Genomic DNA, 27,805 nt, shown 5'->3' with positions numbered 1-27,805 from the left:
CTATGATATCTCCACAATATATGTGAGTCTACACAATATTCTTTGTTTTTTAATATAGATGTAAAAAATATTGTATATCTTTGTATACTCTGTATTTGACTGTTATTACTACATTATAGATGTATGATTGACCTTTTTATAAACACGCCTAAAGAAGGAGATAGATACTCTGAAACGCATTGGGTGAATTACGAGAACTTTACAGTCAATCATTGTGGTGATTTTGTACCTAGTACACAGCAATTGTAACCATTCCAATATACTTTTGTTTTTACTGCGCTTGTGTTTAGTAAAATATGTTTTTTCTACAAATTATGTTAGTGCCTTAAAAGTCCACTTAGGGGATCCCTCCTTCTGTTGAACTGCCAGAAGGAAGCCTTTACTGTGACAATGCCACAAAAAAAGCCAATGAGGCATGTCAAGGTCTTGTTGAGCATCATGTAACCAGGCTTTTTTTTGTGGAACATGTACAGTAAAGGCTTCTTTCTGGCAACTTGACCATGCAGCTCTTTTTTGTTCAAGTATCATTGTATTGTGCTCCTTAAAAAAAAAAAAAAAAACATTTTTCCAGAGCAGCCTGCATTTCTCCTGCGTTTACCTGTGGGTTTTTCTTTGTATTCCGGACAATTCCTGTGTCAGTTGTGGCTGAAATCTTTCTCGATCTACCTGACCTTGGCTTGGTATCAAGAGATCCCCATATTTTTCACTTGAACAGTACTGACTGGCATATTCAAGGATTTTGATATTTTTGCATATCCTTTTCCATTTTTGTAATGTTTCATTACCTTGTTACACAGGTCTTTTGACTGTTCTTTTCTGCTCCCCATAGCTCAGTGTCTAGCCTGCTTAGTTGCATCCATATGAGAGCTAATAAACTCATTGACTATTTATACACATACACCAATTGCGATTTAAAATGCCACAAATGTGGTAAATTAACCTTTAATAGCCACTGTAACTTGTGTGCCATGTTCTGTGTCTGTAGCAAGGACAAACATTCCAGGGTAGGTAAACATTTCATCAGGGCCATTTGGATGATTTCTGTTATTATGATTTTAAAAGGAGCCAAAAAAAACGATGTCATCATAAATGGCTTCATGTGAACACTATGCCTGAATAACAGACTTTTTTTGGCACAAGTAGTCATATCTTCAATATAAATGTCAAAATATTTGCCAGGGTATGCAAACTTTTGAGCACAACTGTATTTACTTGCAGCTTTTACACTTCAACCAATATTGGTATTTCCTTTTTTTTTTTTTTTATACCGGTATAACTCCTGCCAAGTTCAATATAAATCTTTGGGACTTAATTCACTCTTTGAATAATAGCTAACTGTTTATCTTCTGAAATATAAACACTGAAAAGGCATTTGATCGTCTGCAATTTATACAAGACTCTTTCTTTTATGTCAGCACATTCACTTTTTTAGCACTCTGGTGTTCCTCGACCAACTTACCTGCAGTCTTATCACTGACCTGAGGTTTGCGTCTTCTCCCTTCTGCACAGAAGCAGAGAGTAAGCAGTATGGAGTGATGACACAATGTGGGAGATTTACTAAAACTGGTGCACAAAGAATCTGGTGCAACCGTGCAAAATGATCAGCTTCTAGGTTTTATTGTCAATGCTTAATTGAACAAGCTGAAGTTATAGGCTGATTGGCTACTATGCACAGCTGCATCCAATTCTGTTTGAACCCATTTTAGTAAGTCTCCCCAATAAGTAAGAACTGCAACATATGATCTGTGTCACTCTAAAAAGATGGAGGCATAAGAAAGAAAAAAGCTACTTTCCCCTAGGTTTTTTTGTTAAGCAAACTGGTCTTTCCAAAACTGGACAAATCCTCAGAAGAATCTAAAATAAGCAGATAGGACAAATAATGTACGAGTAAGAGACAGTCCCACATGCTGCTCCTAGACTTCTGAGAAAATATAATTCTGTTCATATACAGTATCTCACAAAAGTGAGTACATCCCTTACATTTTTGTAAATATTTAATTTTATCTTTTCATGTGACAACAATGAAGAAATTACACTTTGCTACAATGTAAAGCAGTGAGTGTACAGATTGTAGAACAGTGTCAATTTGCTGTCCCCTCAAAATAACAAACACACAGCCTTTAATGTCTAAGCTGCTGGCAACAAAAGTGAGTACACCCCTAAGTGAAAATGTCCACATTTGGCCCAATTAGCCATTTTTCCTCCCCGGTGTCATGTGACTTGTTATAAGGTCTCAGGTGTGAATGGGGAGCAGGTGTTTTAAATTTGGTGCTATCGCTCTCACTCTCTCATACTGGTCACTGGAAGTTCAACATAGCACCTCATGGCAAAGAACTCTCTGAAGATCTGGATAAAAGAATTGTTGCTCTACATAAAGACGGCCTAGGTCATGGGTCTTCAAATTATGGCCCTCCAGTTGTTCAGGAACTACAATTCCCATGATGCCTAGTCATGTCTGTGAATGTCAGAGTTTTACAATGCCTCATGGGATGTGTAGTTTCGCAACAGCTGGAGGGCCGTAGTTTGAGGATCCCTGGCCTAGGTTATAAGATTGCCAAGACCCTTAAACTGAGCTGCAGCACAGTGACCAAGACTATACAGTGATTTAACAGGACAGGTTCCACTCAGAACAGGCCTCACCATGGTCAACCAAAGAAGTTGAGTGCATGAGCTCCGCATCATATCCAGAGATTGTCTTTGGGAAATAGACGTATGAGTGCTGCCAGCATTTCTGCAGAGATTGAAGGGTTGGGGGGTCAGCCTGTCAGTGCTCAGACCATATGCTGCACACTGCATCATTGGTCTGCATGGCTGTCATCCCAGAAGGAAGCCTTCTTCTAAAGATGATGCACAACAAAGCCCGCAAACAGTTTGCTGAAGACAAGCAGACTAAGGATATGAATTACTGAAACCATGTCCTGTGGTCTGATGATACCAAGATAAAAATGTATTTGGTTCAGATATTGTCAAGCGTGTGGCGGCAACCAGGTGAGTAGTACATAGACAAGTGTGTCTTGCCTATAGTCAAGCATGGTGGTGGGAGTGTCATGGTCTGGGGCTGAATGAGTGCTACCGACACTGGGGAGCTACAGTTCCATGATGGAACCATGAATGCCAACATGTACTGTGACATACTGAAGCAGAGCATGATCCCCTCCATTCGGAGACTGGGCCGCAGAGTAGTATTCCAACATAACAACCCCAAACACACCTCCAAGATGAACCACTGCCTTGCTAAAGAAGCTGAGGGTAAAGGTGATTGACTGGCCAAGCATGTCTCCAGAGCTAAACCCTATTGAGCATATGTGGGGCATTGTCAAATGGAAGGTGGAGGAGTGCAAGGTCTCCGTGACTTCGGCATGGAGGAGTGGAAGAGAACTCCAGTGGCAACCTGTGAAGCTTTGGTGAACTCCATGCCCAAGGTGGTTAAAGCAGTGCTGAAAATTAATGGTGGCCACACAAAATATTGACACTTTGGGCCCAATTTGGACATTTTTACTTAGGGGTGTACTCACTTTTGTTGCCAGCAGTTTAAACATCAATGGCTGTGTGTTGAGTTATTTTGAGGGGACAGTAAATTTACACTGTTATACAAGCTGTACACTCACTACTTTACGTTGTAGCAAAGTGTCATTTCTTTAGTGGTGTCACATGAAAAGATCTACTAAAATATTTATAAAAATTTGAGGGGTGTAATAACTTTTGTGAGATATTGTAAGTGGAGGTCTGGCCCACTGAGGATCCAGACTGTCCAGAGCTTACCTGGAAGACCAATGTAGAGTTGTTCTCACATGAACATTATAATGTGCGTGAGCCTTCTAGAAGCTGTAAGCACTACAAAATCTGATTTCCAAAAATCCCTACATTATGACCCTAATTTGTTACACAGTAAGGGCAAACCATAACCATCAACTGATGCATTTCTCTACACTAACAAAGGAATAAAATCACTTGACAAACAATGCCATAATACAACCAAACCAGAGGCATAACTATGGATTTTAAGGCAATCCACCTAGAAAAATATTTTATCTTCAAAACACACAAGATATTTGCACATTGCTTCCACATTCATAGTTTCACCCTCTTTTTCTAAAATGCAAACTGAAAAATGAAAGATAATGATATTATATGTAGCAGGCTACAGACACTCACATCCACCCTCTTTGCATTACACGCCTGTCAATCAGCTGGAGCTCTCTGCACGATCACCTTTTTTCTTTTGGCGTCAGGAAAACTCAGAAGTGATCAATGCTGATAGCAGAAGAGTGAAGCAGCAGACAGAAATTACACTTCGTACTTTTAATTGACACATTGTAGAAAGATATGCCTTGTTCATATTTCATGTCTGAGGTTTACAACTGCCCCATAGCAGTTTTACTTCTACATGGTGGCGGCTGTGCACAGGATGATGAAGTGTGTGTGTGTGTGTGTGTGTGTGTGATCCCGCACTTCTGGGTACAGGGCGTGCACACATGCTGGCTTGCTCCACCTGTGATTATGCACAGCGGGAACTGATCAGCGGGTACCGTGAACTCGATGTCTGCTGGCCCTCGCTGATCGTTTGGTACACAGGCAGAACAGCAATCTGCCTATAATGTGAACAAGGCAGATTGGCATTCTGCCAGTTCCTGCAAATGGACATGGATCCATGCCTTCCTCTAGTAAAAGCACTTCCCACACAGTACACAAACACTGGCTAGCTAACCCTTTGATTGCCCCTGATGTTAACCCCTTCCCAGCCAGTATCATTAGTACAGTGACAGTGCATATTTTTAGCAATGATCACTGCATTAGTGTCACTGGTCCCCAAAAAAAAGTTTCAAAAGTGTCGGTGTCCAATTTGTCCACTATAAGAATATTGCAGGCCCATAAGTCGCTGGCCGCCGCATTACTAGTTAAAAAAAAAAAAAAGTCAAAATTGTCAGGTTTTTTTTTGTTTATAGCGCAAAAATAAAAAAAACACAGAGGTCATCAAATACCACCTAAAAGAAAGCTCTATCTGTGGGGAAAAAAGGACACCAATTTTATTTGGGCGATTGCACACTATTTATATTGCATTCAGACATGAAATACCAAAGGCAGAGAAAAAATGCACAAATCTAAAAAGTTAGTAATGTTTCATTATGAATTACTTACATCAAATAATTTTTCTATGTACATTTCCTCATTGATTTTTTCCCGTAAAATATCTTGATTTTGTCGAACAAACGTGATATAGGTGTCTGCAAGGTCCAGTCCAGGTTTCTGAAATTAAAGGTAAAATTTACTTTATAGTCAGAACAAATCAGTGCATATACAGTATTCAGTGTGTGTAATATATACACACACACACACAGTACACCCAGAAAGTATTCACAGCTCTTCACTTTTTCCACATTTTGTTATGCTACAGCCTTATTCCAAAATGGATTAAATGGATTTTCCTCAAAATTCTACAAACAATACTCCATAATGACAACGCGAAAATAGTTAGAAATATTTGCTAATTTATTTTAAAAAAATCTGATGTACATAAGTATTCACAGCCTTTGCTCAATACTTTGTTGAAGCACAATTGGCACCAATTACAGCCTCAAGTATGGTGCTACAAGCTTGGCACACCTCTTTTGGGTAGTTTCTCCCATTCTTTGCAGGAACTCTCAAGCACCATCAGTTTGGAAGGGGAGCGTTGGTGCACAGCCATTTTCATATCTCATAGAGATGTTCAATTGGGCTCTGGCTGGGCCACACAAGGACATTCACAGAGTTGTCCCATAGCCACTCCTTTGTTATCTTGGCTTTGTGCTTTGGGTCACTGTCCTGTTGGGAGATGAACCTTCACCCCAGTCTGAGGTCCAGAGAGCTCTGGAGCAGGTTTTCCTCAAGGATGTCTCTGTACATTGCTGGAGTCCTCTTTCCCTCAATCCTGACTAATCTCTCAGTTCCTGCCACTGAAAAACATCCCCACAGCATGATGCTGCCAGCACCATGCTTCACTGTATGGATGGTCTTGGCCAGATGCCTGGTTTCCTCTGGCCATGACGCATGCCATTAAGGCCAAAGACTTCCATCTTTGTTTCATCAGACCAGAGAATTTTGTTTCTAATGGTCAGAGTCCTTCAGGTGCCTTTTAGCAAACTCCAGACAGGCTGTCATGTGCCTTTTACTGAGAAGTGGCTTCCGACTGGCCACTCTACCATACAGACCTGATTGGTGAAGTGCTGCAGAGATGGTTGCTCTTCTGGAAGGTTCTCTTCTTTTCATGGAGAAACGCTGGAGCTCTGTCAGAGTGATCATTGGGTTCTTGGTCACCACCCTAAGATCCTTCTCCACTGGGTTGCCTGCTCTAGGAAGAGTCCTGGTGGTGCCAAACTTCTTCGATTTACAGATGGCCACTGTGCTCATTGGGACCTTCAATGCTGCGGAAAGGTTTCTGTACTCTTCCCCAGATCTGTGTCTCAATAAAATCTTGTCTCTAAGTTCTACAGACAATTCCCTGGACTTCATGGCTCAGTTTGTGCTTTGACATGCACGGTTAACTGTAGGATTATTAATTTACCACATGTGAACTTCAATAAAGTTATAGAAACATCTCAAGGACGATCAGTGAAAACAGAATGCACCTGAGTTTAATTTTGAGTGTCATGGCTGTGATTTTTTTTTATTTTTACTAAATTTGCAATGATTTCAAACAAACTTCTTTCAGGTTGTCATTATGAAATATTGTTTGTAGAATTTTGAGAAAACTAATGCATTTAATCCATTTTGGAAAAAGGCTATAACATAACAAAACGTGAAGAAATTGAAGCAATGTGAATAGTATCAGATTAAATTAGTGAGTTTAGTGAGCGTGTAAGTATATTCAAAGTCAAAACATTTTCTTTCATTTAAGAAAGAGTATGCAGTTAAAATTGTAGATTTTTTTTACCATCTATGTCCCATTTGGAAGATTTTCCGTCACTTTCTGGCATGCAGAGTGAGAAGAAATCTCTTGACACATTTCACTAGGAACAAGTGTCCCAATTTGCCCTTTATTCTTGTAATGGTACCAGCCCAACATTTTGGACTTTACCTTACTTTCAGTACCAGTGACAAGCAAAGCATACATCTCCATAGTAGGCACTGATAGCAGTAAAAACTGGCAGGGCTGTTCACCTGGGATCAGGTGAGAAATATGAAGGGGCAAAATAGATAACATGACATAATAGGAGTCCTAACCCTTTACCACTAAAAGAAAAAAGAAAACATTTTGGCTGTAGATTCACTTTTCTATTAATGAAATAACCACTTTAAAGTGTAACAAAATGTATTGTAATGCAACACTACAGTGTGCCAATAAGAGAAGCACTTCATCACATTAGGGTATTCTATATTCAAGTAGGTCTGTTAAAAGCGTGTCTAAACCTACAATCAGCACATCCTTTAAAGTGATACTAAACACACAATGTTTCATTTACAGGACCCCTTCTCTTCCTGTGTGTGGATGATGGCACTGTAATTATTTTAATAAAAAAAAACACATCCAAGTACCATTTTTCCTAATCAATATACAGCTGTCACATGACCCAGCTCTTCCTCAGCCTATCTGCAGGGAAACAGTGGCAAGGGAAGCTGCTAGCCTGCTGCTACTGGTCACATGTTCAAAAAAAAAAAAAAACAACCTTTGGTATATGGCATAAAATAAATAAAATTAATAAACTGTTTTAAATATGATTATAAACAAATATATATTTGCAATAAAATATTTATTATATTTTGGAAATAACATGGTGTGGGTGTATTTCTGCCAGTCACAAGCTGTGCAACGTCCCTCCAGCGATTGTCTTAGATTAGTGAAGACGTAAAGCTTCCATCTATCGGGATGTAATATCCTATCGCCATTGTATTTAGCTGGTTAGTGGGCATTGAGGATGAGGGGGGGGGGGAGAAAGTGAGCTGTATTTATAGGCTCACATGTTGGGCTGCTCAGATGTGATAGGGAGGTAATGCTCAGGGTAGAAAATACACCAAAAACGGAGTATGGGCACCAGCTGCCAACACTGCTCTACAAAATCCCCAACTAACTACAGTGGCGACATGAACTGAAGGGGCAGATTGAGAACAGCAGAATCAACTTACCAGGACCTGGCTAACCTGCTGGTGGCATTGTGGTTCTTAGGCTAAAAGTTGTAGTTGCAGTGACCACCAGAGGGTACTTAAAGAGGAAGTAAACCATGGTCAGTTTACTTCCTCTTTGTCTCCCTGCAAAGGTAAATCATAATGGGATACTATGCATCGCATAGTAGCCCATTATGTGTCACTTACCTGACACCGGAGCCAGCGATGTCACCGATGTCCTGTGTAGTCCGGAGCGTCAGTCATCTTCTGAGTATCGCTGCTCCAGCCACTCTCAGCGCCGGAGCAGCGATGACGTCACTCCCACGCATGCTGCTAACAGCGTTAGTGCGCCGCAGACAGCTGTGACTTTCTTTTAGTAAATATATTTCTTGGACCTACAGGTAAGCCTTAATCTAGGTAAGCCTTAATCTAGGCTTACCTGTAGGTCAAAGTGGTTTATAAGGGTTTACAATGACTAAGCCCCATCTCTACTATTTTAACTCTTGTCAGTGTTTTGATTGCCTCGCTTGCTGCCAGATTCATCCTGCTCAAAAGCTATTGTTGCATCCTGTTCCCTTCCTGCTGCTCGCCTCGTTCCTGCATCCAGCCCTGATTCCCCCTTTTTCTTGCATTTTGTCTGTTACCTTTGCTTGCCACATTGTACATATTGTATATAGTTAGTTTGCTAGGTTTCTGTTACTATTTGCTCATGTCTTTTTGCTTGCTGTTAAGAATTTTACTTCATCATACATGGTTTGGTCCCAGTTTTCTTGTGGCTACATATATCTGGTCATCCCAGCGACTGTCTCCTGAAACAACTAAGTTTTTTGCAGAATACAGAAAATAAATCCTATAGTAACTGAGAGAGCACGTACAGCATGTAATACATGTATTACTAGTTTTTAGTGATGCGAGTTTAATGACACTATTTTTTGTCGTTTTTTGGTCTACTCTCTGGACATGTTTGCAATGACCTCTAGGTTCCTGGCTCACAGCGACTCTCAGCTTACTCTATTTCATAAAGATAATGAAATTCAAAGCCAGGCACATGATATAGGTAAAAAAGAACATCAAGGCTGTCGTATCATGGATGATCCTGGGAGTAGAAGTGTTAGCTCTTAGCAATTGTTTTTGGTGTGCTTCTCTTTTTTAAGCCTCATTCCTCTTCTCTGAATAATTCAACTTTAAGTTTAAACAATTCGATCAAACTATGCTGCAAGATTTTTGAGCATTGCTTCCACTTAATCACTTCAGCCCCGGAAGGATTTACCCCCTTCCTGACCAGAGCATTTTTTGCGATTCTGTACTGTGTCCCTTTAGCTGACAATTGCACAGTCGTGCAACATTGCATCCTAACAAAATTGATGTCCTTTTTTTGCCCACAATCGCAAGGGTTTTTCCTTTTTCAGCTTTGAACTAAATTAGAATTTAGTTATAGTTCGGTAATAAAATAATACCTGTAATTTTAATCATACTTTACATCTCCAATTTCTAGAATTTCAAACTAGAAACAATACTATGGTACTCTTGGTTTTAAAACAATATAAAAGTGTGGTACTATATTCTCTGATACACCTATTACACCAGCATGCTTTCCCTGACAGTCTTCTTTTAAACTAATGCAAAGGGTCTTTAACCGCTTCAGCCCCAGAAGATTTGGCTACTGAATGACCAGGCCATTTTTTGCAATTTGGCACTGCGTCATTTTAACTGACATTGATGTCCTTTTTTCCCCACAAATAGAGCTTTCTTTTGGTGGTATTTGATCACCTCTGCCGTTTTTTTTTTTTTTCTCGCTATAAACAAAAAAAAGAGCAACAACTTTGAAAAAAAAGCAATATTTTTTACTTTTTGCTATAATAAATATAGGCCAATGTGTATTATTTTACATATTTTTGGTAAAAAAAAATGCAATAAGTGTATATTGATTAGTTTGCGCAAAAGTTATAGCGTCTAAAATTAGGGGATAGATTTATGGCATTTTTATTATTATTTCTTAACTAGTAATGGCGGTGATCTGTGATTTTTATCAGGACTGCGACATTATGGCGGACACATCAGACACTATTTTGGGACCACTGTCATTTATACAGCGATCAGTGCTACAAATAGCCACTGATTACTGTATAAATGTCACTGGCAGGGAAGGGGTTAAACACTAGTGGGTGATCAAGGCGTTAAGTGTGTCCTAGGGAGTGAGTAACTGGGGGGGGGGGGTGGCCACATTACAACATGACAGAGATCACTGCTCCCGATAACTGTAATTTTGCTAGGCAGAACAGGGAAATGCCTTGTCTACATAGGCATCTCCTCGTTCTGTCTCTCCTTGCCGCAATTGCGGGCCGCCAGTGAACATTGAGTTTGTGGGACCCGCGGGAATGCGAACGCGCGCCCGATATGCAGCAAATTCAAAGGGACGTACAAGTATGCCCATTTGCCTGCCTGTGCCATTCTTCCAACGTATATGTGTGTGCGACGGTCAGCAAGTGGTTAAGAGCCCATTCACGACTACATTTTCAGCTCGTAAAACGTTCATCTCAAAAGTTCAAAAATGCCCAACAAGCAAAATCACATTAGTTTAAATGGCCCTTGTTCACATCTGAGCATTCTGTTGCCTGAAGTAAAAAGCATGACACTCAAAAAAAGTATACAAGCTTCTTTTTGGGCAGATTACAGGTTTTTCTGCTTTTTACATTGGTGACCTTTTGAAAAATCACAGGTGACCTGTGCAAAATCGTGGCAAAAATCTAGGTAAAGCGTGAATGCAGTCTTAAGCTTTGCACATTTCTCATCATTGTGGTCACCTTTAGCTGTATTGCTAGAATCTTGAATAAGCACATCACAATATGGTGGAAAACATTGATACCTCAAACAAAAGAATAAGCTATGGAAATATAGTGCCCAAAATAATGCAAGGATTTGTAACATATTCAGTTTACTATCCATTTTTGTTTCTTTATTATGTGGCCACTCTATTCATAATTGTATTTTTATGAAAGCTTTACAAAATTTACAAAAATAAGTAAAATAAAGAGACACCACAATTGGAAACAGGATCATACGTGGAAGTCAATGAGCATGGAGAATTACAGATCTTTAATAACTAAAAACATAAAACATTTTTAAAGAAAAAATAGAACATTTGCATCACATGAATATAACCTTGACATGAACAATAGGGGGGGGGGGGGGGATAACCAGTGTAGTGGAAGAATTCTCTTGACCGCTAATAGGATATAAGAAGAAAGCCTATTTAAAGGTTTTCCAATATCAAGAAAAGGAAGGCCTAAGAGATAATGTAGCAGATCTAACAGGAAAGAGTGATCTAATACTCATTGGAGCAGGGACATTACCATAGTCCAAAAAGGCACAATAACCTCACATTACCAGAGGATATGAAAATGGGTACCTCTAGTTTTACCACAGCGCCACAGAGGAGCAAGGGAACAATCTGGACAATGAAAACCCTTAGGTGTTCTGTACCAGAACATTAGAATTTTGTAAGCCATCTCTCTCTGTGCCAGGCATTTAGATAATTTAGATGTAGATAGTCATATTTGTTCCAACAAGCGAGGATGATGGGGCGTTGCAGAATAGATGACCAGTTATACATATAGGGTTAAAGATCTGCGGACGTTGGGGCAGCATCATGAAGTAGTTTATATATAGATGAAATTATATGTAACTGGTGGGGACCTTGACGCAGATACGTTTAAAGGCAGAAGGTTTAAGAGAAGGTGAAAGCATGGAGAGATCATTTTTAATTTGGAGGTATAAAAAAACAAAAAACATAGGTTTAGGAATTGGGTACAAAGTAAGGTCCGCTGGCATGGACCATAAGGCGAGTACATGGATTGAAAACTGGCTACAAGGGCATGTTCAGAGGGTGGTGATAAATGGGGAAAACTCAGAATGGTCAGGGGTGGGAAGTGGGGTCCCCAGGGTTCTGTGCCGTTACCAATCCTGTTTAATTTGTTCATAAATGACCTGGCGGATGGGGTAAACAGTTCAATCTCTGCATTTGCGGATGACACTAAGCTAAGCAGGGCGATAACTTCTCTGCAGGATGTGGAAACCTTGCAAGAAGGTCTGACAAATGAATTGGGCAACTAGATGGTAAAAGAGATTTAATGTAGAAAAATGTAAAATAAGGCATTTGGGTGGCAAAAATATGAATGCAATCTACTCACTCGGGGGTGAACCTCTGGGGGAATCTAGGATGGAAAAGGACCTGGGGGTCCTAGTAGATGATAGGCTCAACAATAGCAGGCAATGCCAAGCTGCTGCTAACAAAGAAAACTGAATATTGGCATGCATTAAAAAGGGCTACAAGACTTTGGCCCGACCTCACCTGGAGGATGCTGTCCAGTTCTGGGCACCAGTCCTCGGGAAGAACGTGCTGGAAATGGAGCAAGTACAAAGAAGGGCAACAAAGCTAATAAAAGGTCTGGAGGATATTAGTTGAAGAAAGGTTGCGAGCATTGAACTTATTATCTCTGGAGAAGAGGTGCTTGAGAGGGGATAGGATTTCAATTTATAAATACCATACTGGTGACCCCCACAATAGGGATAAAACTTTTTGCGGAAGGGAGTTTAATAAGAAACGTGGCCACTCACTAAAATTAGAAGAAAAGAGGTTTAACCTTAAACTGCGTAGAGGGTTCTTTACTGTAAGAGCGGCAAGGGTGTGGAATTCCCTTCCACAGGCAGTGTTTTCAGCGGGGGGCATCAACAGTTTCAAAAACTATTAGCTAAACACCTGAACGACCACAAAATACGGGGATATACAATGTAATACTGACATATAATCACACACATAGGTTGAACTTGATGGACTTTTGTCTTTTTTCAACCTCACCTACTATGCAACTATGTATTTAGACTGGAGATGATCAAATGTATGCAATCTGGCAGTGACTGGATGGACAAATTGGTGAAGCTGAAACAAACCAGCCTTAGCCCAGGATGATACACGGGCATAAGATAAGCTGTCAGAGATAGTGGGATTAAAGAGTACATTCGATAGAGGAGGGCATGGCTTAGCCATACACAAATAAAGAAAACAATTTTCATAGGATTACTCTCCACACAAAGCAAGGAAATTTCCTTATATAAGTAATAAAAGCAGGAATGGACATTGCAAATATAGTGTTGCAATACAACGGTGTCCTTGATAATTTATGTTCCACAAAATGCTTTTCCTCTATGAAGTCACATAGGAAGCATGACAAAATAAAACCTAAGCATATGTACACTTGCTGTGAGGCCCAGGCCTAATGTGCTAAAGGATCTTTATTAATCTTTACACATGTATTCATAATATGCCAGGTCTGTATGAGTTAGTTGGCATTGTTAGAACCACATTTGCAATTTTAATATTGAAACGTTTTTCACAAAGATGCAGAAAAATCATGAAGGTCACATAAGCAATAATGACACAAACTCTTTAAAGTTTTCATTTGTTCAAGGAAATCTACAAGCCTTATGTTAACTCACAACCTTCAAAGCAGTTAAGACAGACTTACAATTTCTTTTGATTAAACGGTTTTGTTCATATGAATGTAAAGTGATGTTTATTTTGCCATGCAATGAACTAACCTATACCTCCTCTGTAGCAATATAATACCATTGAATTGCTCACACTTAGAAGAGCCTAATGCAAAAGCTGTTCAACTAAAACAGCCTTTATACTAATCAATGACTATTGGTGTCGATGAACATCCACTGTTCTAAGACTGATCTTGAATGATATCTGTAAATAAACACAGAAATACACCTTACAGTAATAACAGGTTTATATTATTTCTACCAAACATGGAAATAGTTTCAAGACACATTGAAGACAGAATCATCTACAGCAGTATAGTGTACATGTTTGGCAATTAACCACTTAAAGCGGTTTTGTACTGAAAATTGCAAGTTAATCTTATTCAAATCACTTTGGACCATAGATGCAGATATGACCATTGAAATAAAATAATATGCAGTAATTACCTTTTATCAGTAATGTTTATAACGACTTCCGGGCTCTCCTCCCGTGGGAGTAGGCGTGTTTATCGCCTTTCCCCGGCTTCGCAATGACCCCTGGGAACTTTTTAAGCTACTTCCCAAGAATCCGTGGGGGACACAGTCATGCCGAAATCTCGTGAGATTTCGGAAGGAGGGCGCCGTTCACATGACGAGGGCGTGTCCAAAATTGCCATTTTAAAAGTGGGCAGGCAGCTGTATTTGCCATTACTACAACCCGAAGTTTTACAGCACTGCTCACTGCTATCAATGAGCATGCGTGGGATCGAGCAGTGGATGCTGGGAGCACAGCGTCATCACATCCAGGAAGGAAATGCTTGTGGGCTTCAAACGCCCACAATGAAAACGGAAACCGCTGTCATTAAGTTTTAAAAGTTTTTCTTCCTAATGAAATCGGCAAGCCGGGGGTTAAAAAGACACAGATCGTGAGTACAAAGACACATTAGGAATCGCCCACCAATGACACAGGTAAAAAAAAATCGGCAGCGGAATCCCGCTTTAAGCCCCGGACCATTTTGCCGGCCAAAGACCAGAGCACTTTTTTCAATTCGGCACTGCGGTGCTTTAACTGACAATTGTGTGGTCGTGCGTCATTGCTCCCAAACCAAAATTGACGTCCTTTTTTCCCACAAATAGAGCTTTCTTTTTGTGGTATTTGATCACCCCTATGGTTTCTATTTTTTGTGCTATAAACAAAAAAAAAGAGCTTCAATTTTGAAAAAAAACGCATTATTTTTTACATTTTGCTATAATAAATATCCCCCAAAAATATATAAAAAACACGATTTTTTTCCTCACTTTAGGCCGATACGTATTCTTCTACATATTTTTGGTAAAAATAAACCTCAATAAGCGATTCATTTGTAAACGCTATAACTTTTGCACAAACCAAATAGGGGATAGTTTTATGTAATTTTTTTTATTTTTTGTTACTAGTAATGGCGGCGATCAGCAATTTTTATTGTGACTGCGACATTATGGTGGACACATCGGACATTTTCGACACATTGTTGCGGCCATTGTCATTTATACAGCAATCATTGCTATACAAATGCACTGATTCCTGTGTAAATGACACGGGCAGTGAAGGCGTTAACCACTAGGTGGCCTCATAGGGGTTAAGTGAGCCCTGAGGAGTGTTTATAACTGTGGGGGGCGTGGCTGTGTATGACATGCCACTGATCTCTGCTCCGATCACAGGGAGCAGAGATCAGTGACACCATCACTAGGCAGAACGGGGAGATGCTTGTTTACATTAGCATCTTCCCGTTCTTCCTCCCCGTGGCGATAGAGTCCACGGGACCCGCGATTGGACTCTCAGAGGTCCCGACTGGCGCGCACGCGATGGCACAGCGGAAAATTTAAAGGGAAGTATCTGTACGCCCATTTGCCTGTCCGTGACATTCTGCCAACGTATATCGGCGTGCGCTGGTCGGCATGTGGTTAAAAGAAAAGTGCAGGATTTCCAGAAAAAAACAAACATACATTCTCACCTATGCGGCTGCAGCAGTGTGCTGAGAGGCCAAGCCAGCTGCCAGTCAGGCATCTGAGTGCATCCTAACATTAAAGTCATTATACACATCAACTGACCTGCTTCAAGCTGTTTTTGACTTGAGTATGACTGTGGAGAAAGTTCTGGCACCAATGCCTATTAACACAAACCTAAAATTGCCATGATTTCTTATAATGGTCACCTTAGATTCACAAAAATTAAATCTTTAAATTAAACATCTTAACTGCTTGTTTTGCATTTAATTGCTAACAAAATAACAAAAAGACACGTGAAATAATAAAAGTTAATTTCATAGATGAATATATTTTCTTCAACAAAATTAACACTATTTTAGTCGACAAAAGTACAACTAAAACAATTCAGATAACTAAAATATGACTAAAACGGCACCTTAGTGCAAAAAGACCGACAAACTAAATCGCAATTTGACATTAGCATTAACACTGCATTACCACAAAAGAATAACTAGGGGGCATCTACTAAGCTGCTGAAAGAAAAAAAATTAAGATAAAGGTTTTTTAAATTGATTTTTCTTAATAGTTAATGTTGGTAACATGTTCAGGTAATATGTGCAATGGCATTACAGCCAACAGAGTCTACAGCTTTTTTTATTTTATTTTAAAGTTGCACTTCTGCTTGTCAAAAAGGAATGTTTTTGTTTGTTGATGAAATTTGGTTTTATTTATAAAGACATTATATATAACAACGGCTACATCTGTGTCTGTGGTGCATGTTCAAACCTTAAGGGCCGGTTCACACTGGGGGCGATGCGAGGTGACACGACTTGCCTCGCCGCAATCTGACAAGTCGCCCCCGTTCTGTACAATGGAACCGTTCTGAGAGGAGCGACTCGAGTCGCTCCGACTCAGAAAAAAGGTTCCTGTACTACTTTTGGGCGACCTCGGGGCGACTTGCATTGACTTCTATACAGAAGTCATTTGCAAATCGCCGCTGAGGTCGCGGCGAGGCAAGTCGGTGTCGCCTCGCATCGCCCCGTGTGAACCGGCCCTTATACTCCAGGAGTAAATAATGAGTTTGGCAATTCTAGAGAAATGCTTAAATAATGCAATACAATTTAACTAAATCCATTAGACTAAAATGTACTGGAGATTTTAGTAGATTAAAATACCACTGAAACTAAAACCAGAGGACTAAAATATGACGAAAACTAAAATGGCATTTTAGTCAAAAGACTGACTAAAACTAAATTGAAATTTGATGTCAACATTAACCCTGGACAATAGTTAGTTGTCTGTTAAAAATCATATATTTTTCAAAAATGTTATATCTTTTAAGCTCATTTTAAAAGTAAAAAAAAAAGAAAAAAAAAAAAAGGGACTTAGCAAAACTGTTACTACTCCAAGTTTCATGTAATATTTTTACTATTTCTTTTCCAAGTATAAATGCTGTTCTAAAATGAAGAAAAATAACATCTGTCACAGTATTTGTTAGTTCCAAAAATATGTAGGTTTGCAAGCAAAAAATTAATAAATATAAAAATTGTAATGACTACTTTTACTTTGATTAAAACTGAAGCTATGAACTTGGCTGCATTTGAATTAAATATTATCGGCTATCCTAAATTAAAACAGTTTGCTTTCCCAGAAATGCTAACATATGGTAAAATACTAGCACATAAACATATTTACAAAAGACTGCTATTGGAAAATATAATAAATTTAAATACTGTATACACTAAGTGCAATAGCAACAGCTGGTGAAATGTGTCCATTACAATTACCAGACATGCAATTCTTTTATTTGCCAGAAAAAAAATCAGTTTTATACAAAAAAGTATCTATAGTTAATTTATTTGTTAATAAAGATAAGGCAATGTAAAATTATGTTATTTGTACAGCTTAACCCAAACATTTGTTTTCCAACTGTCTTTTTCTGGAGATTTCCTTTCACTTCCTGTCAGGTAATCACAATAGGAAATGAGAAAAAAAGCAATCTAAAATGAGGGGGAATAGTTAGATAGTTGTTACAGGAACAAAATGTACCCACTGGAAGATTTCCCCTTTATTCTCGTGGCAACAACTTAAATTCTAACCGCTCAGCACAATACGCAAAATTAAAACTCCCTATAAAAAAAAAAGTTTGCCTTAATTATACTTTAAATAAGATATACTATATTTATTATAACAACTTCTGTCTTTTCTAGTTTGAGTTACTGAGTTTTAATTTTTGTGGCTGTTTTGCTGCAATTGGTTTACAAAGGCTGGCATTATTTTAGCAACGCTTACTGTACTGTTGTTTTAAATTGTTTGCAACAGTCATGCAGGGATGTAGGCAATAATGAATCAGAAATAAATCACATGCAAATGACTAGATTTATGCTCTCTATGTTGGCATTTAGTTAAGACAAGATTTTACAAAAATGAACCCTAGAGATGTTATTCACAATATTGTTCTCTAAACTGTAAGGCACAAGCAAGGGAAGGTACTGATTTTGGTGTGCTTTTGAAAAATACAACATATTAACATAAGTACTATTTTTCTAGAAGGAAGGAACCCTTACAACACATTTCACATATAGCAACACCTTTCAATGCAGTATATTTAAATATTTTCCATCAAGATGGGTTTGCCTTGGGGGGGGGGGGGGGGGCTAGGCAGGGTATTCTCAGAGTTACGCGAACGTAAAAATTAATGGGGTCCCCTCAGGAGAATTTACTTTAGCGAAAGGAACCTGACAGGGCTGTCTGCTCTAGCCCCTAATCTTTATCTTATCTCTGGAACCAGTTCTAAGGCACATCCGTATGAAGCCAAACATATGGGCGGTGGAAGTAAAAGTTGTAACTTGCAAAGTAGCCACTTATGCAGATGATGAAACTATTCAGTTAATAACAAATATTTGTAATTTTATATTGTGTCTTATTGCGAAACAGTGAAAATAGGTGCAATAAACTAATGTTTATAAACCTGGAGGTTGGCTTCACACCTATGCCTTGAGGTAACACTGATACACAGAGCATTGCAACACAGTATTGTGCATAGTGCGCAACACACACTATAATGTGTACTGCTGGTGTGAAGAAATCCTTAGTCTGTTGGTGCACGGTGCACCAACACTTAAAATGTGCATTATCTCCATAAATTTAGTTCACATATGTACTCTATACTGTATTTTACTGAAATGCTCTGTACAGATTCAAAAAGAAATAGTGTGCGTGTTTAGCCAGTTCCTGCCAGGTATAGGCACATATGCGGCAATAGGGTGCCTTAGCATCAAGCTGATTGATGTGCGTCTGTCGGGAGCTGCTCTTCTGTACTGAGAGCGCATTCACTGCGTGCTCCCAGCACAGTGAATAGTCATGACCTGATGCACATTTTGTCATATGCAACTTTCTCCGGGGTGATTAACTTAGGGTGCTGCTTTGCAGCAAACTGAAAGTAATGTCAGATGGGTCCCGGTGGAGTGCGACTCTCAGTGGTTTTATGTTATAAGTCTTCTGATGTTTTTATATTGTAAGTTGCATTTTTTTTTAAATAGAATCACTTGGCAGGAATGTATTAAACTATTGGAGCATTTATGTACAATCCCTATGAGAACTGACATCTGGAGCATGAGAGGGGAGAAGATTATTAGTGTACAGGACGCCAAGGTTGGGTCCTGGACGGGTGCTATGTAGCACCAGTATTCGGGTCGTGTTCCCTTTAAGGGAGTCATGGTAGACTTCAGGGGGTCACACAGAATGAGCGAGGAATTCCGGGTGTAGTCAATCAGGAGAGGACAGACTTGCAGTCCTCTCTAGATTAATAGAGAGTTAGTTGGGACCCGGAATTTGAGAGGCTCTGAAGTGATATTCGGATGGGAAAGAGCCTCCCTCCCTGACCACAGGGATTCAGCCACACAGGGGGTTAAAGGCCTCCAGGAAACAGATCATAAAAGGAGTAAGTAACAGTAAGTAGTGAAGAGGTGTTGGTGAGGAGGAGTAGGTAATTTACACCTGTCTGATGAGCTGTATTGCTGTTTTGAGGCTGCTAAAGATTCAATAAAGACTCAAAACTCTGGGGCGAAGACCCGGCTACAAAACTGTATGTGTTTTTTCTTAAATTTTTGCTTTGTGCTGAAGATAAGTAGACTTTGTTTTATGCTGAAGATGTGCAGACTTTTTTTATATTTTGACCTGTGTGCTGAAGAAAGCCTTAATTTTGATTTGCTTATAAAGATCTTTTGGTTTCAAGTTTAAACGGTTTATGCACTTAGTCCCACGGAGCTATTATCCCCAAAGTTTACATTAGGTACACCTTGCTAGTACCAGGTAAGACCCTCTTGACTTTAGAACTGCCTTAATTCTTTGTGGCATATATTCAACAAAGTGTTGGAAACATTCATCAGATTTTGGTGCAGACATGAATAGCATCACACAGTTGCTGCAGATTTGTCATGATATGAATCTCCTGGTCCACCACATCCCAAATGTGCTCTATTGCATTGCGATCTGGTGACTGTGGAGGCATTGGAGTACAGTGAACGCATTGTCATGTTCAAGAAACCAGTTTGAAAGGATTTCAGCTTTGTGACATGGTGCATTATCCTGCTGGAAGTAGCCATCAGAAGATGGTTGCACTGTAGTCAAAGGGATTGACATGGTCAGCAACAATACTCAGATAGGCCATAGCGTTTAACCCCTTCCCCACCGGAGCATTGTAAAATTATGCCGGCAGGAACCTTTGCTCCTGACGGACGTTATATGACATCCAGAACAGGTGTAATATCTGCACTACTACGTATTAATGTTGCTCCTAAAAAAGCAGCCAGCACAATTTGTTTGATAGCAAATATAGTAAATAAAATAGAAAGAGTTGGAGTATCCCCGCGCTATCATACAAAACATAAACTAACACTGAGGGCAGGTTGCAGCAGCCACCGACAGAGGTATAAGCCCTACCACCAAAAAACGTTTGGCAAAATCAAATAAATGGTGTTGCGCTACCTTAGAATATTAAGCTAACCTAAAGGGCCTAGTGCATAAAATGTATTCAAATTCAATAGTAACCCCTAGCAGGTTTTCCCAAGGTAAACAGATTACATAAAAGTGCAAAACAGTATAATCCGGAAATTGCAAAAACAGATTATGCAAGAACAGTAAACAATGCAATAAGTGAATAAAGTGCCCTCGCTGATGAGAGGGTGCCGGAGGACATCCATTGGCTTGCACCGCTGATTGGCTTATGCTGTGTCTAATTCCAGTGCGTGCGCTCCCTACTTGGAAGTGCCGGATCATGTACTAGGTATGTGATTCAGTCCAGGAGAGCAGCTCTGCCATGTATAACTAAGTTTTGGGGTCAAGTGGATACATATATTTTGGATTCAAATTGGACACTTGTGAATATTTTTATTTTAAACGGTGCTTCTGATGGACACAATTTGTTAATGCGCTTATAGATCACATGTATGTTTTTACATTTGGTGATGTCATCCTTTTTGGCAACAAAACATAAGTGTTAAATTGTATTATCCCCAAAATTCTGATACTAATGCGCCCTGTACTTTCATTAGGCTTTTCCAAGAACTGTAGCAGCTCTGATTAGACTTCTTCATATCAAGGTTAGAAGACAGCTCTCTTGGCATTGGGCCTATTCTTCCTTATGTCAAGGTCATAAAACACGTTTATAATTTTCTGTCATTGAATCCTTAGCAACTCGACCTATAGAAGATGTGCTTATGACCTTCTGTCACTGAACTAGTTACCTCTATTAAAATACACCATAATAAGCAAGATAAGTTTGAATATTAAATGCACAATTTCTATATATATAGTGAGATACTCTGCAGGCTTCTAGAATTAAGTAATTTACCTGCTACATAATAATTATTGATATGCTAATATTAACTAAATGAAAAATACGGGAAACATGTCAATACTTCCTTACAATTGCCATTACTAAACATTTATAAAGGTGCCTTGATTTTTTTTAGTAGAGTGTTGACAAGTTTTTTTTTTTTAAATGTGAAGATATTGACAACAGTGAACATCGAGATAAGACAAAAGAACATACAGGCTGATCGAGCTGGTGTCGGTCTGGGCACTTTTTAATGTGCGCATTTTATTGGAGATACTTTTAGGAATTGTTTTAATAAATGGTATTGCAAAATAATCCTGTTATTTGTTTTTTTATGAGAACCATTTGATGGGAGAATATACATATTGAAGAAATGGGTGAATATTGCAGGAGAAAGACTGAACATCGCATTCGGTCTAACAGGTGTAATAAAAAGGCAGTACTGGTCCTTGTGACCAAAATGGCTCTGGTGAGTGCATTTATATTATCACACATGGTGGAGCATTGATGGGGAGTGGAAAAAATTATTGCACGATTCTTTACACACAACACACAGCAGGGTGGATGGGATTAAGTGACTGATTGAAATCACACTGGACTTTATTCAAGAACTCAAAAATTTTGGCACATAGTTTATATTTTTTGTATATTTTTTTCATTTAATAATTTTTATTATTTTAATATTACTATAGAATACACCTTTTAGACTTCCCTATACATTTTTTTTGATAAATGAGATTAGCCCCTTACTTTCTTTATGGATTTAGATTTTTTTTTTTGGTTTGTAAAAAATTTTCAGTGTTGCATAAAAATTGCAAAAAGTAAATTTTAACGTTGACAAACGACTTTGGTATGCAATCTATTAAAAACATTTTAATTGCATTTTAACCACTTCAATACCAGACACTTATTGTCCCCTTCCCGCCCAGGTCAATTTTCAGTGCTGTCACACTTTGGATGACAATTGTGCAGTCACGCAACTACTTATCTTGTCTACACTATATGTTCCACTATCCTTGTGCTACGCTGCTGTGACGACACGTAAGTTGACATATAAGATATAACAAACTGTATGGATATCATGACATATGTTGAATACCAATTGATTATTGCAAATTTTCTTCTGTATAGGCCATTATCTCTGCTGCTGAGAAAGGATGGTGTGATACGTCTTGACATTTTTGGCATTAACGTAGACACTTTGGCTTCTCATTATGGTGAATATTTTCTGTCACATTGTTGCACGTTTTTAACAATTTTCTCTTTTTTGTAATATTTGTATATAATACATTTTGATATTTTTATATTATGCACGTGGTCATCCTTTTTCTGGTGCCAGTCCAATTTTTCTAGTTATTTGTTTCATATTTCATATGAATGAGGTACTTTTCAATAGCCCTAATTAATTTTGCATCAACATAAAAAACAACATGCTAAGAGATACACATACTACATGGCAGATCAGGAAGCGGTTTAATTACCAGTTATTTTAACTCCTCCTCCCAATTAAACCAATCTTATGGTAGTTCATTTAGACATTTCCTCTAATGAGCGAGACACCTTTTAGGCAAAATATTAGAATATTCCACAGTATTCCTCTCCTGAACCCTTTTCGAAATGCATGCTTTTGCCATCTCAAAAGAGGAATTATTATACACTTACCTCAAAAATACTAAAACAAAAGATTCTAACAGCCAATTACCTCATATTAGCAAATTGGAAACATATTAGATAGGACTCAAAAGGAAATTTAGCATAATGGCTGGAATGTAAGATACTGTATACATCCCCTTTTAAAAAGCCACCACTTTTATAAAGTGTTACTAAACATAGTGATCTGCCTCACTTGTACAGGTAAGGTACACCAAAAGCCACAAATGTGAATACACAAAATCAAGTTAATTTTTTTTTTATTCTCTCCCTTGGTCACCTGATCACGCCTCCTATTTTCATTGCAGGATGTCCTGGGAGTGGTCGGAGCTAAGCTTCAAGGTGTCACATATCCATCTGATGTTGTTTTAGCTATCACACTCCTTCCTCTTTGTCCTCCAGTTTGTTGCCAATCAAGCATCTGATTTTCCTAACTCACACTATACTCCACTCTGAATGGCCTGGAAGGAAGGGCATGTAATAGCTATAGCAATGTCACATGACATGTGACATGCTTTAATTTAGCTCTGCCCCAACCTCTTATTACCACTGCAGTGATGAGAACATCAATCATGTGACCTAGTAATCGTGTGCAGTAATAGATGGCTCACTTAAGGAGCTAAATGGGGAGCATGCACACTGTGCTGGAAACACAGCAGAGGCTCTATGAGCTTGCAGATCACTGCTACCAGGAAGAGGGAAACAAAGAATGGGAAGGCCACCAGGTACTGTTACATTAAGTATTTACACACATTTAACAGTACGGTTAGGTAATAAATGCATTGGGAAGGTTTATGTACATGTTTTGGGAGGGTTAGAATTTCTTTAACCACTTCAGCTCTGGAAGAATTTGCCGTCTTAATGACCAGGCCATTTTTTGCAAAACGGCACTGCGTCACTTTGACAATTGCGCGGCCGTGCAACATTCTACCCAAACAAAATTGACGTCATTTTTTTCCCACAAATGGAGCTTTCTTTTGGTGGTGTTTGCGCATCTCCAATTTTTTGCGCTATAAACCATTTTGAAAAAAAAATTTTTTTTACTTTTTGCTATAATAAATATCCCCCCAAAAAATGTAAAAAACACAAATCTCTATGAGTTTAAGCCAATATGTATTCTACATAAGCGTTTATCGATTGGTTTGCACAAAAGTTATAGCATCTACAAAATAGGGAATAGATTTATGGCATTTTTTTTTTACTAGTAATGGCTGCAATCTGCGATTTTTAGTGTGACTGCATCATTGCGGTGGACAGATTGGACACTTGACACTTTTTTGGGACCACTGCCATTTATACAGTGATTAGTGCTATAAAAATGCACTGATTTCTGTATAAATGTCACTGGCTGGAAAGGGGTTAACACTAGGGGGCGATCAAGGGGTTACGTGTGTTCCCTAGGTGTGTTTATAACGGTGAGGGGATGTGACTGACTAGAGGAGGAGCCAGATCACCGTTCCTACTTAGTAGGAACACACACTCTGTCTCTCCTCCCGTCAGAACAGGGATTTGTGTGTTTACACAAACAAATGCTCGTTCTGGCTCTTGTGCCACGACCGCGCCGGCCACGCGCATTGGGTCCCGCAGTGGGCACACGCATCTGCTATGGCTCTTAAAGGAGCCATCGTACATATACAGCAATTTGCGCAGGAGAGCCAACCTGCCACCATATATGGGAGCTGGTCAGGAAGTGGTTAAAGACTGTCCAAAATATAAGATGCAACACAAACTTACTATTGTGGTGAATTCCACTGCAGCCCAACTAAGCGATATTATGTTTGCCTTAAAGACACATTAGGGAAATTAGAAGTATATTAGTAAAACTCACTTAATTGTATTGCAACTCTAAGTTGTCTAAGGACGCAGCTACCCTATTTATGTATGGCTTGCTTAGATCAATTAGAAATTAACAGACCATGATACTAAGACCCAGAATATGAAATGCATGATGGGATTTTAGGATGAGCAGACAGGAGAGAATGACTATTCTTTATTTTTCTATTTCTGGTTATGTTTCTTTTAGGTTATGATTCCAGGTAAGAACACCTATGCTTCTTAGGGTTTATAAAAATATTTTTGATATTGTAAGTTCAGTAAACAACATTTTGGTGTGTGCAACTAGATCTGTGTATGGGCTTACTATTCAAACGTACAGTATGTACATACTTAAAGAAATATATGCTGTGTGCATTCTTGCATGTTTGTAAAAATCCCTTAAAAAGATATGCAAAGAAAGAAGTTAAAAAGCTTTGCCAAAAATGCATGGCAAGCTGCCAGCAGCTCGCTGCAGCTAGTGTATTCTTTAAAAATGCCTTTCATTTAGAGGATAAACGATAAACATTGATGTATTTGCATTATACTCCAGGCAGAATACTATATTACCATAAATAAAAATCGGTTTAAATATTTAAAGTCAAATTCCATGCAATGTTTTTATTACACAAGCTCAAGCCAACAAACCATGAGACATAATCACATTAGGAACCAGAACAATGATACAGACTATGTTATCAATAGTTACACAAGTTATTGAATATATGGGAACTTTCTTTATTGAGGGTGTAGGCCACAGATGATTGTTCTAAAAGTTAATCTTCAGTTAACCCAGTATGGAGAACGCACAGCTTGAAAGACATCAAATTCCTAGTTAATTATATGCTGCAAAATGCTTCTGCTTCCTGCTGTTACACCTAATCCCACAGGTGCATTGCAGTTTTCAAGTCAATACTGGAGAGGACAAAACTTCAGTCATTTCTCACCTCTGACCTCTTTACAAATCAAAATAATCAACACCCCAATCTAACGAGCCAATTCTTGCCTTGGGCAGCATGAATATCAGGATTTATTAAATTTTGTAATTTTGGGGTCTTTAAATTATTTGTGTGTTTTCCTTGGCAGCAGAGGACTTGCAACTGCATATCTGCCATATATTCTGGCTTTGTGAAGGTCACATCATGCAGTAGACTTGATCACAGACTTTTTCATTCAGTTCTGTGACCATATTTTTGTGGCATTTAGACACAATCCTATTAATAACCTGTCTATTCCTGTTGATCACTATTTCTCTGAAGAGTGCAACTGTGGCCAGCGTTAACTGTTTACAGTTAACATAAATTAATTGATCTTTTAAACAAGCCCTCGGGCCCCTTTCACACTGGGGCAGTGCGGCCGTCGGCGGTAAAGTGCCGCTATTTTTAGCTGCGCTTTACCGCCGTTTTTGCGGCGGTCTGCGGGCGCTAGCGGGGTGGTTTTAACCCCCGCTAGCAGCCGAAAAAAGGTTAAAACCGCCCGCAAAGCGCCGCTGCAGCAGCGCTTTGCCGGCGGTATTGCCGCGCTGTCCCATTGATTTCAATGGGTAGGACCGATGAATACACCGCTCCTTCACCGCTCCAAAGATGCGGCTAGCAGGACTTTTTTCACCGTCCTGCCAGCGCACTGCTCCAGTGTGAAAGCCCTCCGGCTTTCACACTGAAGTGAAAGGGGCTGGTTTTTTCAGGCGCTACACAGGCGCTATTTTTAGCGCTGTAACGCCTGAAAACCGCCCCAGTGTGAAAGGGGCCTCAATGACCCTGAAGGCACTGTGGAGTATCCTTACAATTTGACAGTACATCTACTTGCACTTTAAGCCTAGCTCACCTGCCACCCTTCCATTTCCAACAAACAAGGCACATTGGAAAGGGAAAACAGACTGTCAAGACCTAACTTATTGTTATGTATTGCTTCTCCTATGCAATTTAGGATGAATTACACAGCAACTGCAGCTACACAGGTCAGTGTCAAGCTATTTACCATTTTTAAAATTGCAAATATAGATTGAGTGCCGGTTAACTTTAGGTATTTAGTTTGCTCATATTTTTAAACATTTTAAGCTAGTCGACTTGAAAATATAATTCAGAGGTTTTTATAAAAAAAAAAAAAAAAAACAACATGTACAATTCAAGCAATCGTAATTTGGCTTCTTTAAAACGCTCTTGGATGCCTCATATTGGTTTGATATACCATATGAGCACTAACATTATTATTCCTGACACATACTGCAAATTGCGACTCTACCTAATATTACTGACTTTGCAGCTCTGTTTGCAAATGTGATTTAGTTAAACTTTATACTTCTTTTCATTGTTGATTTCTGTTATTTTATTGACTCTCTATCTCTCGATTTTCTTAAGTTGCCACTGCATATGACAGAAGCCCCTGGGACAGACTTTACATAGCATGAATTCAGCTTCAAATTTGCCCTCTGACACATTGCCTCTGTGTTCCATGATGTAATGTGTATGTCTCAGGGACCTATGCAGATGTGTCACATTGCACTGTGAGATGTGTAGAGCTCCTTTGAACCTTGAGCATGTATAAGTGAGGGTTGGTGGGTCAAGAAAGGCAACCTCTTTGAAGCTCTAATAAAGAAAGGCTCCTTCTGACAAAAGAGCAATGTTCAGCACAGAAATTTTAGACATATATGAATATTGACGAAAAAAAACCCAGCAGTAAGATCCTATTTACATCTGGCAATTTGGGATCAGAGGTAGAATTGTTGTGAATCTGACCACAATTCCAGATCGCACTGCAATAGTGGTAAAGCACACCATACATGTTTGTGTCATTCACTTTTAATTGCACCTCAAATGCAGTGCAGTTTTGCCATGATTGTTGCGTGATAAATTGCGCAGCAATTCAAATTGCAAGAAGCTTGTTGCCCAAAAGATGCACCTACTTTTTTTTGAGCAACAAGCTTTGCACAAA

The 27,805-nt window shown here is 39.1% G+C and overlaps 1 protein-coding gene across 13 annotated transcripts in view; it reads right to left on the bottom strand.

Moving 5' to 3' along the window:
• Positions 1–27,805, bottom strand: part of CADPS2 (calcium dependent secretion activator 2) — an 852,012-nt gene that overhangs the window by 80,079 nt on the left and 744,128 nt on the right. For 11 of the 13 annotated variants that reach the window (XM_077471987.1, XM_077471989.1, XM_077471988.1 and 8 more), the window contains one exon: positions 5,140–5,247. The exons of 1 other annotated variant lie outside the window; for it this stretch is intronic. In XM_077471987.1, the coding sequence (XP_077328113.1) occupies positions 5,140–5,247 (108 nt within the window). Of the gene's footprint in view, positions 1–4,200; positions 4,255–5,139; positions 5,248–27,805 lie in introns of those variants that run through there. One more of the 13 variants, XM_077471997.1, reaches the window with a different exon arrangement.

This window comes from Lithobates pipiens, unplaced genomic scaffold (assembly GCF_037356315.1).
Source record: "Lithobates pipiens isolate NorthernLeopardFrog02 unplaced genomic scaffold, aLitPip1_a1.2 Scaffold_8, whole genome shotgun sequence".
In the NCBI taxonomy this organism is placed as follows: Eukaryota; Metazoa; Chordata; class Amphibia; order Anura; family Ranidae; genus Lithobates; species Lithobates pipiens.
This window is presented reverse-complemented; position numbering and strand designations above follow the sequence as displayed.